The 13,420-nt window shown below is 40.2% G+C and overlaps 2 protein-coding genes across 2 annotated transcripts in view; both read left to right on the plus strand.

Moving 5' to 3' along the window:
- TIGAR (TP53 induced glycolysis regulatory phosphatase) overlaps positions 1 to 13,420 on the plus strand; it is a 168,354-nt gene that overhangs the window by 132,081 nt on the left and 22,853 nt on the right. The window lies entirely within an intron of this gene.
- The window catches only part of DYRK4 (dual specificity tyrosine phosphorylation regulated kinase 4), a 37,173-nt gene continuing 32,888 nt past the window's right edge, over positions 9,136 to 13,420 (plus strand). The window contains exons 1-2 of the mRNA XM_086758441.1: positions 9,136 to 9,222; positions 13,089 to 13,172. Of these exons, the coding sequence (XP_086614567.1) occupies positions 9,199 to 9,222; positions 13,089 to 13,172 (108 nt within the window). The 5' untranslated portion in view covers positions 9,136 to 9,198. The remainder of the gene's footprint in view (positions 9,223 to 13,088; positions 13,173 to 13,420) is intronic.

Below are 13,420 nucleotides of genomic sequence, written 5' to 3' on the forward strand. Positions count from 1 at the left end.
TATCTTTAATGCAGGGAAATTAATGGATTGAAATTCAGCATGTGTACTGAGATTGTGCCAGTACCTGGATCTAGCAAAGACTGCAAGTACTCACCTTCAAAGTACATAGAACCACTTGCATACTTCAAATTAACTGTGCACTGAAATATCTTACTGAATCAGTGCCGCACACTGCTAATTAACTCGTGTCTCCCCCACAGAGGTGTTACTCAAGCCGTAGCTGACTGCCCAGTTTAAGAATAGGAGGCGAAATGCAGGCTGCAGTCTGAATCCCGGGGGCTTGCCATGGTGCCCAGGCACTGAGAAATACCTCGCCAGGCCAGGGGTTGCCAGCCAATGATGCACATCAGCACCAGAGGTAGATCAAGGAGGCCTGCCAGGCTTGCCCACTTGGCTCCTTTGCCACACAGAGCACTGCCAGGAGCTGTTAACACCTCAAGGAGGCCACAGGAGGGGTGGTCCTGCTGCTAGTATGGGAGGCAGTTCGGACCCTTCTCATGCCTGGTGCCCCTTCCTCCTCATACCCCAGCACCTCTGTACCTCTGGTTGCCGCCGTTGCACCGTGCCTCAAAGGAGGCTCAGTGCTGCCTCAGGCCTGGGGAAGGACATGGGCATGGACCCCTAAATGAGGCACTGGATGAGAGGGAGTGGACAGCAGCAAACCTCTGCACTCAGCATGCATTAGCACTTAGGCATTTCTGATATGCCTAAGTGCCTGCAGGATTTATGAAAATTAGCTTTTGGCCACCAGAACCTGTGCAGCTAAATGTAGGTATCTTGCAGTAGCTAAAAGTAGGTACCAGCAGTAGACAGCCCAGCCTCCCTAAATAAGGTCCCTGGGCTTCACGTACAGCCCTTGCAGGAAGGCAGAACCACTGAAAACAACCAGAGGGAGTCACCCAGAGCTACTTGGAAGCAAAATGTAAGCAGAGGGATGTGCCTGGAAGTTGCGTCTTGCCTTTCCTTTACATACTTCCACCTAATAATGAGATCTGGATATGGCTGTCTTTATTTTTCAGTAGGAGCCATGTAACTGTAACTGTGATGGCTAAGGATATAACTGAAGTAAGGTTTGGAGAGAGAGGTAATTTTTTTCATCAGCCTAATTCAAAATGCTGGAAAGTTACAGGCTTACTTCTTTTTTTTTGGTTGTTGTTATTGTTTGTGGTTTGTTTTTTTTTTTTTAAATCTGGGTTCTGTTTTCTGATAATAATTAGACAGTTAATCCGCTCATTCAGATTACATTTGCCGTATACTTTTTCTATTAAATGGTTCACTGGCAGCCATGATGCAGTTGCCCAGAAAAACTGTGGCCATCTATTTTGTTGACTGGGACTTGATTTCTCTCAGTTTAGGAGTCGTAGATGTCACATTTTCAGGTGATACAAGTGCCCTTTTTTTTTTGCCCTGGACAGCAAACAAATGTAATTAATTACATGCATCTATACTGATTAGTATGCATTAATTTGCTTTGTAATTTATGTGTATAGGCTTGTTGTGTATAGCACAGTTTTGCTCCATACAGGTAGCTGCAAGAATCAGATGTGTAGTGAAGCAGTGTGCAAGCACAGGGGAGGGTCGTTCCGAACTGTTACATGAATAGTTTTAATAACCCAATGATTTTATTTTACTTTGAGTATTCTGTATGAAGAAATGAAGTGATTCTATCTGATGACAGTAGTAGAGACATGGCCTATAACTTGGGGGTTTTTTTTGTTTTTTTTTTTTCTAAATTAAAACAGTTCAGGGTTTTGACTTTATGTATTCACGTTTTGTCACCCCATTGTCTTTTTCTCATCTTTCTCTTTGCTTCCCTCTCATTTGTTTTTTCAAATTTCCCAAGGAAATAAAAATGAAAGAAGGAGAGAATATAATTTTAATGTCTCTGTGGTCCTGAATCTTTTTTTTTTGCATGAAAACATTTTGAAATAAGAATCAAATAATATTAGCATTTGTAAAATTAATTTTTTAACATTAAAAATTTAAGAAATTTAACCAGAAATTTAAATTTCAGTCTTTTCCAAAAAGCACATTTAGAGAGGTTTTCTTTTTTCTCTTTTTTATTGCAAACCCACTATGGCTTTATTATCATACAGCTTGTTTTGCTCTTCTGCTTTTTCAGATCTTTCTTTCAAGATTGTGTCTGCATTTTTCTGCTCTTTATGAAACATTAATTGCTTTATCATTCTCAGAAGAAGAGTAAAGAAAATAATGAATTGAGATTAAGTGTTAGCTATTCCCCCATGGAGCCTGTCAGAAGTACAAAACTAGATTACAGCATGCTGAACAAAAGATCACTGAAGTCTCTTCCCTTAACACTCCAAGCTAAAGGTGCTCCTTCTGCAAGCATTTGTTTTGCTGGTGGAACAGCTAAAAGGCTGACAGGGTGCGTAGAGGATTAAAATGTAAGTAGAGGCAGGACTACCTAGAAACAGTCATTCCAAGATTGCAAGTAGTTTTGAGGGCAAAGAGGAAGCTGTGAGTGAAATGCTGGGGGACACTCTTTGGATTCTCTGTAAAGCTCTGAATTACCTTTGAATTACCTTCATTAGACCGTTGATGTTTTTAGCAGGATAGCTAAAGCTACGGCTATGTATTTGAAAAAGGAAAAAAAAACAGCAAGGAAAGGAAAGCAAATGATGCACCTTGCGGTGCCTCAAGGGACAGTTTTGCAATCATGCTGAGCTTAATTGACGAACATGTTGTGCTTGTGCTAAGTCCTCAAAGATTTCCTAGCACGTCAGCAAATATGCTTACTATTCGCAGTTCAATTTGATATTATTTTGTTTGTGTCAATGCTGTGGAACTATGGTAAAACAACATGTGATTTGATTCCAGCCAGCTCACCCATAAAAATCCTCAACCAGCCCATGCTATTGTTCATAGAGGGGCACCTACATGGCCAGATTGGATTAGATGAACAGTAGCATCAGATTTAAATTACAAGGAGAACAATTTAATGGAGACAGATTTAAAACATGGAGCTTTGTCACTATGGGGAAAGAAAGAAGCAGCGAGAGCTGCTGTGATTTCAGCTTCTTCAATAACTCTTGTTTACGAGCGAGAAGAAATAGAAGAATCCAGCCTAAGGTAACAGTGGTTGGCATTTGGTTTTATTATTTGATGTACAAACGTTTGTATTAGGTTATGACATACCTGTTGTGAGGAATGAAAAATAACTATTAGAAACAAGAAAGAAGGCAGTTTGATCACTTGTACCATCTACCATCAATTACATATGATATTTTTATTCGATTAATCATTATTTAAATTTGTTTGGAGAAGTGGAATTAAGATGACAATTTTTAATGAAAACATTATTAATGCTGCAAAGTTAAAAAATGTTAACATTTTTAAGCTATAGGAGTATCTTATAGGTTTCCACATAAATAGTGAGCAAATAATTAATTTGTAGAATCCTAGAGTACTTAGGGTTCTGCAAGAGGTTCCAGATTGACCTTTAGGTTTATGTGAGAGGCCTTGTGGTTTATTAAAAACACATGTATATTGTAGACAGCCGGTCTGGTTTTTATTTTAGAGAAAAAAAGATGCTCTATAGAAATCCCAGTGAGCTGTAATAATCTTAAATAAAAAGTTCTGCCTTTTTAAAAATGCTTGTTTCTGAGTATAAACCTAACGTTTGATCATTTTGTTTAAGATGACCTCCTACAGGAAAACCAATGTGAGGGGTTGTTCATTGATGTGCTATTAATTATATACTTGTATAACCCTTCTGAAGTAATGAAGCTGTGAAATGATGCCCCTGGTTTTCCTCCCCAGATGGCACTATTTGGGAAGTCATCTGAACGTATAGGCAAATGTCTGATGTCAGTAGTATTTGGGAAGATATTTAATAAGTATATTTATGAACTATACAAGGACTGAGAGGCCTTGATTCTTCTGGGCTCTCCAGCTTCTACTTCCAGTCATCACAGGGGTGACACAGATGTTTCCCAAGTTTTACCCGCAGATTGGTAGAAACAGCTGGAGGTCTTTCTTGAAAGGAAGATCTTGCAAGGCTTTCAGAGCTTGATAGGAAAGCTAAAAGTTCTGTCGCATCATAATAATGATCTTATTTGCCTTTTCTTTTTTTTTTTTTTTTTTGCCTATGACTTTTCAACACATCTAGAGCTATGTTTCATCTGTGCACCCCACTTGATTTAAATCAGCTTATCTGGTCCATGTCCAATTTCTGCTTCTCATGTGATTCCTCTTCAGTTTGTGAGTCCAGGAATAACCATATTTTCTGTTCTTGGAATAGTCCTAAGAACAGATTGATGCTTTAGAAAAACCTGTTTGAGCACTGATTTCTAGGTTATGTCCTTTGTTTGCCCAGTCTGTTTCCTAGAAATGATGGTGTTGCTAGGTCCTGATGGCTTCGTGCAGTCAAACAGCTGTTTGGAAAATCCCCATGTACCCAAATTCTATTTGAATTCAATCATAGACCCTTGCCCAGATATTAGGAATTATCTCCCAAGATTGTGATGATTACATTCTTAGCTAGACAATGCCTTAATTTCCTTCTATGTAAAACTGCATTAATTATCCTTATCTATTCCTTTTAGAAATGAACAGCATTATTAATTTGTTTTTCTTGTTTGCCAGGAGAAAGAGCAGATCCTAAGCATGATAAGAACTGTTAATAAAGTTTAAAGAGCCAACTTTGTAGCCAATAATTTAAATGTTAGAAACTTGACTTTATCATATCCCAAGCTTTTGCACTTGTCTGTGGAAGACACATTCTAAAGAAGCCAGAAACCATGTGACTGGCTTTTCTATTTCCAGCAGACTTGAACTAATTGGTTCATCTGGTGGGATCTTTGCCCAAGTAAACCTATGCAAAACCTTAAATCACCCATTCCCTTTGCACTGATTTTGCAGTGGTCTTATTGACATAGTTCATATGCTTTATTACAGCAAATAGAACATGAGTGATTTAAGAAGTTTTCTGGCAATTCCACTCATATTTTTCTTTAGGGACTTTTGGTATTCATTTTCTTTGCTTCAGCCTGCAGTGGCAGCATTTGACTTTCTCCATGGCACTGGTTAAGCCTGTAAGTATGCCACAGCACAGGGCTGGAGACAGTTCAGTTCGTTGCTCCTCTGTATCTTTTGTTCTCATTCATGTCCTCATCCTTTTGTCCTCAATGGGATGACAGCAGAGTAAAATGTTTTCAAATCAGATTTAGCATTTGGTATCCCTTGTGCATTAGAGGAAGTGGCTCTGCAAGGTGCATTGCAGTGCAGAAGGAGCACAGCAAAGGGTATAAAGAGTAAAATTAATCTAATCTAATTTTAGGGATATAAAAATTCAAGATAGCTAGTTTACACTATTTGCGTAGGCTCCTTCTCAAGCCAAGCCAACAAAAATACAGGGGCACTTCCACAAGGAAATTTGTTTACCTTGAACATTTAGGCTAAGAGGGAATAAATCCTCTTCCCACTCCAGAAGGCCAGCTCCTTTGCAGGGAAGTTCTTTATTTTCCTTTACCTCTGATACTGTTCTACTTCACAGAGATGTTGCCAACTTAATAAATTTGAAGTGAAGATTTTGTCTACATGATGATCACAGGCAGTGATCCCATCCACAAGGAATTTATCTATGATTACCCTTAGCTCTTTCAATTATCTTTCAGAAATGGGTATTTAAAAAAAAAATGAGTGACAGCTACCATAAATATTTCCTTCAAACCTAATATAACTGCTTTGTAATTTATAGCCGAAACATTTTATGCACTGCTTTTTACTTCAGTGTATAATGACTGAAACTTAGTAGTAATCCTGGCAGATTTCTCTTGCTTTCAGAGTATTGTTGAGAAATGTAGGAGAAAACTTTATACAGTTTCTTGTGTTGTCAAAAATAAGTTGGTCGTCTTCAGGTATGAGAAAAGAATCATCCAAAAGAATGTTTCTATTCCTGCATTACTTAGCATAGCAAATTTGAATATGCTTACAATAATGTACTAAACTATAATTATATAATTACAAATTATTTTCATTAAAAATAATATAATTTCATTTAAAATTATATCATTAAACATGATAACAACAGTGGATTGCACTCCATAATTTCCAGTATCCCAAATCTATATTTTCACAATTAGAATATATTCTACACTCTACATTAGTTTAATCCCTTGTTGTGAACCCTGGTGAAAATTGCTCAGAAATGCTTGATATACCCTTGAGATACAAGAGTTGAAGTCTAACTAGTAGCATGTTACTAGGAACGTGAAGGTGCACAAGCCCATGGGACCTGATGAGATGCATCCAGAGGTCCTGAGTACCAAGCCACTGTCCATCATATTCAAGAAGTCATGGCAGTCTGGTGAGGTCCCCTCTGACTGGAAAAGGGGAAACATAACCCCGATTTTTTAGAAAAGGAAGCAAGGAAGACCCAGGGAACTACAGGCCGGTCAGTCTCACCTCTGTGCCTGGCAAGATCATGGAGCAGATCCTCCTGGAAACTATACTAAGGCACATGGAAAATAAAGAGGTGATTGGTGACTGCCAACATGTCTTCACTAAGGGCAAATTGTGCTTGACCAATTTGGTGGCCTTCTATGGCGGGGTTACAGCATTGGTGGATAGGGATGAGCAACAGATATCATCTACCTGGACTTGTGCAAAGCATTTGACACTGTTCTGCACAACATCCTTGTCTCTAAACTGGTGAGACATGGATTTGATGGATGGGCCATTCAGTGGATTAGGAATTGGCTGGATCATCACACTCAAAGAGCTGTGGCCAACAGCTTGATGTCCTAGTGGAAATCAGTGATGTGTGGCATTCCTCAGGGGTCGGTATTGCGCCTGGCCTTGTTTAACATCTTTGTCGGCGACATGGACAATGGGATTGAGTGTACCCTCAGCAAGTTCACCGACAACCCCAAGCTGTGTGGTACAGTTGACACACTGGAGGGGAGGGATGCCATTCAGAAGGACCTTGACAGGCAGGAGAGGTGGGCCTGTGCAAACCTCATGAAGTTCAATTAGGCCAAGTGCAAGGTCCTGCACATGGGTCAGGGCCAATTCGAGGCACAAATATAGGCTGGGCAGAGGATGGACTGAGAGCAGCCCTGATGAGAAGGACTTCAGGGTGCTGGTGGATGAGAAGCTCAATATGTGCCGGCAAACTGCACCTGCAGCCCAAAAAGCCAGTTGTATCCTGGGCTGCATCAAAAGAAACGTGGCCAGCAGGTTGAGGGAGGTGGTTCTCCCTCTCTGCTCTGCTCTTCTGAGACCCCACCTGGAGTACTGTGTCCAGCTCTGGAGACCCCAACACAAGAAGGACATGGACCAGTTGGAGAAGGTCCAGAGGAGGGCCACAAAGATGATAAGAGGGCTGGAGCACCTCTCTTATGAGGCCAGGCTGAGAGAGTTGGGGCTGTTCAGCCTGGAGAAGAGAAGGCTCCAGGGAGACGTTATAGCGGCCTTCCAGTACCTCAAGGGGGCTTATTGGAAAGATGGGGAGAAACTCTTCAGCAGGGCCTGTTGTGATAGAACAAGGGGTAATGGGTTTAAATTAGAAGGAGGTAGGTTTAGATTAGATATTAGAAAAAAATTTTTTACAATGAGAGTTGTAGAGCACTGGAACAGGTTGCCCAGAGAGGTGGTGGATGCCCCATCCCTGGAATCGTTCAAGGCCAGGCTGGATGAGGCTCTGAGCAACCTGATCTAGTCAGGGATGTCCCTGCTTCTTGCAGGGGGGTTGGACTAGATGACCGTTGAAGGTCCCTTCCAACTCTAACTATTCTATGATTCTATGATTCTATGTCCCTGCTCCTTGCAGGGTGGTTAGATTTGTGACCTTTAAAGGTCCCTTCCAACCCAAACTATTCTATGATTCTATGTGCTTGCACGTGCCTGTTTGTCTGTATATGTTAGTGTGGGAGTGACAAGTTAGACATACTTGATGCATGTTTGTGCTCTTTCATTTCTACTCCAGCACATGGCATCTCCATGCATTCCCAGGGCTGAACCTGCCCTGCTGGCATGACAGTCTGTGCAGTTATTTACTAGAGAATGAGAAATTTCTTTTGTATGTGAGGTGTAATACTGGGGAGAGGATTTGTTGATTAGAGAGTTGGCAAGACTGGAATAATGGAAAAGTGGGACTGGTGGGAATGTAAGCGATGTGCCTTTTAGGATGGTGCACTTCAGCAATTGTATTAGGCAAGGCCATTACATGGACCACCATGAATGCAAAAGAATAGCTGTTTGTCCTTTGACCACACTGTGAAAAATGATATTCATTCCAGGAGCATCAGTAAAAGTGGCAGCCTTCTAGAATAGCTTCTGTGGGTGTGCATGTATTTCTTCTTTGAAAACCCTGGTTTCTGAGTGAAAGTAGAACTATTCTGGGTTGTCAACAGATTTAAGACAAGCAGGGAAGATGCCATTCCTTGGCTATATGAAGGAGGAGAGCACATTGTGTTTTCAGTTTTAGATATTCCCCTAAGACAGTGGGGGAAGAGAGATGCCTCCATCAGTGCTCCATCACACATGCACAACACTCAAAAGAGGAAAAGGAAAGACAGAATGGCAGCTAAGCTCTGTCTCACTATCCATACCAAAATGACAGCCTCATTATCTCAGAGGGCAGAACACCTCTGCACTGATGCCAACATGAACCATAGACCCAGGTGCCACAGTTTGGTCCTCAGTAAATGAAACGTAATGTCTAATGAGAAATCAGCCCTTGAGGTATTAATATATTTTCATTTTCTAGGCTAGTAGTCTTGGTGAATAGACTTTACTCACTGTATAGCAAAGTCACTGTTACAAATTTTGAAAAAATACAAGTTCAAGTGTTTTTTGGTTTCACAAGCACATGAGCTCAGTGAGAAAGAACAGACTGAGATGGCAAGGAGAACAGCCAATCCTGTTATATTTGTCTTTCTTATTACTGACTTGCCATGATAAATATGGAAAATTATATTTGGCTAGAAGGAGGCTGAGAAAGGGAACAGATGGCCACCAAAAGAATACTGGAGCAGCTAATAGTCACTGGCATATTTCTGGGATAAAAATTTAAATCTGAAGCCAAGCAGAAGGGTTATCCATTTTTTTCTGATCAGAGTACTGTATATGGAATTGATCCTGCTATGCTCTGACTAGATGAAGGTGGGCTTCCTGAAATGCATTCACCGAAAGGAATAAACAGCCTCTATCCTGCAGTTAACGGCTCTTGCAGTTATGCTGACAGAAATAGTTGACAAGGTGGGGAAAATGTCTATGTTCCTACTGTATTTTGAGTGAGTAAGACAGCATTTGCTATGGCTTTTTGATATTTTGCATGATTTAATACCTACATTGCATTCTCTGTATTCTACAGGCTTTATTCACTTTTGATAGAGGACAAAGAGAATGAAGTGCCCATTTAAATGAGGAGACAATGGAGTCTATATTTTATGTAGTTGTATATTTTGTAAGTTCTAAAACTCTAATACATTTCTGATTTCTATAGTCAACTGCATACAAAAAAAATAAGATGACATTTTGGGAATTATGAAAATGTGTCACAATTTTTAATTTTGCACAATGCTGTATACTCAGTACCTAAACCTCCTATGACTGCAGACTAGGCAGTGAATGAGGACACCGTTCTGTTTCTTGAGTGATGGTTGGAACTAGCAAGGTAACGACCAGTAATACATGATTTGAAGGGCTGGAATAGCAAGAGATGATAGTTTGGGATTGAAGTGCAATATTTGAGCTATAGGGCAGGCTGAGTGCTGTAGGAGTTAGACAGCCAGGAGTGAAATGGAGTGGAATAATAACAGTTGCTGCTGTTTTTCTTAGAGTGCACCTGACAGAATTAAACCAGTCACAACAGCTCAGCTGTAGATCCCATACTAGATGTGCAGGATTTTGCTAGAGCAGCAGCTGGTGGATCATCTAGATCAAAACTGTCAAATAAGTCACTGTGCAGCCTAAGTGACCAATCCACCTGCTCCTCATTCAAACACCAGCAGGACTCTTGTAGGCACAGATCAGTTTTTCCACGGATAAAAGATTATGCTATTTACCTATTTGGGGGAATGCTATGAGAGTTGATTAGTTATTGATTTTAAGGTGTTTTAAATAAATTGCCCAAAGAGTGCTGAAGAACTATAAACTATAAAGTAGATTTTGAGAAAGAGGGACAAAGTGAATCACAAATTTTCATGATGAAAAAAAGGCACAGTCATGGACTGATGCACTGATTTTGCTTTTGCAGTGTAAAAGCAGAAATGTCCATCACAAAATCTTAATCTTTTTCCAGCAAGTGGAAATTAAATAGATTCCAAATTCTGGCAGCACATTTTGGTGCTCACTCACCTGCTTCCTTAGCTCTTGCTGAATTTTAAAGATATTTTGTGCATCAATCATGCTCTATTAGTAAATATATTTTGAAGTTTATATAAACATCACTGCATAAACTTTTTAAAGTATTGCTAAGAAATAAAATGCCATTTTCAAGCGAAGACTCTGCAGTCTGGACAGGTCTGAGAAGCCAGTGTTTCTTTATTTTTCAGTGATAGCTGTTTCTCTCTAAAATTGTGGCTTTATATTGACTTGTAGTTAGAAAAGCCCAAAGTAGTAAAGAACCGTCTCTAAATGGAGTATAATGTTTTCCTCAGCTCCAGAAACTGAAAAAGAAAGCTAGCTGGGAGTAAAGTATAGATAAGATGTAGGTAAAAGTACAACATGCACTAAAATTAATAGTCTTAATAAGACCTGGGTTGGTACATCTAGTAGAGTTATGAATGCGGATCTCGGACTCATCTTCAGAACAAATGTGATTCTCCCTTGAAAGACAGGATACGTAATTTGCATGTGAAGTGTTTATCTGTAAAAATACTTTGGCACTGGATTTTCCATAGATCCTTGCTGCAGGATAGTGACCACAAGGATATTGTGTGCACTGGGCAAAGTATATCATGCTCTAGCACATTCATATGCAGGATACCATAATCCAACGGTTCTCTTCTAGGGGAATTTGTTGTGGTGGCTCTGGGGACGTTTTGGATTTACAGCACATAATACCTTACCCCTGGCCAGCTGATGTCTAGTTCTGAAGACGGGAATCACTAACTTAGTCCTGCAAAGACAAGTCTTAGTAGCTTTCCCTTTCCTAATCTCCTTCACTCCACAGATATCCATGAGCTTTCCTCTCAAACTGTACTCAATTAGCACGGTAAGGCTAAATCCAGAGCTGTTCTCAGTTTGTTCTGAATCTGAAGTTTATAATTTAAGCTTGCAGGACTTACTTATTTGTGTTTTTTTTTCTCCCTTGACTTTTCAAATGAAAAAAAAAAAAAGATAAAATACCTGCCATGGACACTAATACCACAGTTGTCCAAAGGGCAGTTTCTAGCTGGTCTGCCCAGCTTTAGGGGTGTCTTCATGGTTGACAGTGGGACAACCGAACCTGCATGTCAGAGGACAGCTTTTTCTTCATGTGACCAGGTACATTTGTACATAGTTTTCTCTTCATACTTAGCTTGCAAGCCGCTTAGAAGACACTAATCTAATTTCATCTTCAAGGATGGAGATCCCACAGCCTCTCTGGGCACCTATTCCATACTTACAGAGCAGGATGTGTCAGAGCCATTGTACATGTATCTTCAGCTTGATCTGCACCTTTGTAGCAATGCTGATGTGCCCTGGACATATTGGGGTCACTGTAAGTGCATGGATCAGTTCGTACACAAGCACCCCTCACCCACTACAGCTCCTGTACATATGCAGTGTATTGGCACAGATGCAGCAGTTTCATCTGAGTTGTCCCTTCTTCTTCCAGGCTCAGAGAGAGGCCCTTTCAGCGTGGCTAGGCTGCATCATGGCAGATGTTTTATGGGACTAGCCGGAACAAAACACATTAAGGATACTCCTCCAGGATGCAAACATATTTTCATGTGGACCAACTGAAGTCCATGACCAAGGCCTTTAAAAAGTGATCCCCTGGCACTGGTACTGCCACTGGATAGGCTAAATGTCATTTTGAAGAACAATGACTTTATCATCATCAGGTGCTTTACCCATTTAAGACTGTGTGACAGGTACAGGCCATGGAAGCCCTGGCTGCAAAACAGATAAAGAATACCGTGCTGCTTTATTCAAGTATTTTTAATCTGCAGCTCAGATCCATAGGATAATTTTGGCTGCAAATTTGTTATTTTGAAACTCTAAATTAAAGTTCCTTGCTGATGCTTCCAAGCTCCTCTTCTTCTAGAGAAAATATTGCTATTCTACCACTTCAAAACTTCTGTAGTGGAACTGATGTGTCTACTTGGATAAAGATGATTTTTTTTACTGTGAGTGGAACGACATTGGTCTCAGAGCCCAGGGACCAGGCAGCACATTTGACCAAACCCAACGGAGTTCACTCCGGTCTGTAGAGCAGAGCTTCAAGCTGCTGTTTTCAGTATCTAAATTATTGTAATGATTTCTGCAATTCACTACAGTCTGTTTCTGACAGAAATGTACAATGCTACTTATCATATTCATATTTATTAAAAAGCTACTGAAAGCACTAGTAGAATCTTAAAAATTATGAGCTGCTTAGCACTTTCCTGGTGGGTTTTTTTTTTTTATTTGTTGCTAATATTATTTGTCCATTGGAACTAATGGATTGTTTTCTATATCTCAGTAAATTTAAACATTGATTTGCATTTTTACAAAATCTGTAGCACAAGTTGAATCAGCTTCATGTTGCTATTAACAATGGATGGGCTCACAATCTACTTTGTGAAGTACTTTAAAGCTGTACTTCCAAGCAAACTCACTCTCTGCTTTCGAGCACGTATTTAGGGATGGAAAAGGCTCCCCCTTCGCCTCCACTGATCACATGGGCATACCAAGCATGCTGAGAGGCATAATAGGCAAAGCAAGCTGCCTCTGCACCTGCCCACAAAACAGCTGTTCGAATGGGAGAGGAATTGCTAGAGCATAGCGCATTTTCAGCAGCTTTTTTTTTTCCTCTCACATACACTGTGTTGGCACAGGCATTGCCACAAAGGAAAGAAATGCAGAAACCTTGCAAAGATTTCAGGATTTTTTTCCAGAATCATTTTTATTAAAGCCTCATTTCATGTTTGCAGTCTTCCCATGTGGATGCATTTTCTCAGTCTCAACTGACTGTTCAAGAGAGAGATCATCTGGGATTCAACAGAGTCTTCCATCAGGTACGTGACTCTCCATCTGACTTTAAAAATATTTGAATATTTGTTTTCTAAGAGACCCTTTATAATCAATGAATCCGAGCAGAGGGAAGTCCTTTATTCCCTGGCCTCTTCCATTTCTCCTGTAGCTGTATGGCTGTCCCAAGTGCCTGAAGTGCCTGTGAGTAGGTTGGCTTTGCTAGCTGTAGCATTTGAGATATTTCTTCTGCCCAGACAATTTTGTTTTTTGAAGCTTTCATGAAAAGTCTACT

This window comes from Chlamydotis macqueenii, chromosome 1, assembly GCF_036417535.1.
Source record: "Chlamydotis macqueenii isolate bChlMac1 chromosome 1, bChlMac1.mat, whole genome shotgun sequence".
Taxonomy (NCBI): domain Eukaryota; kingdom Metazoa; phylum Chordata; class Aves; order Otidiformes; family Otididae; genus Chlamydotis; species Chlamydotis macqueenii.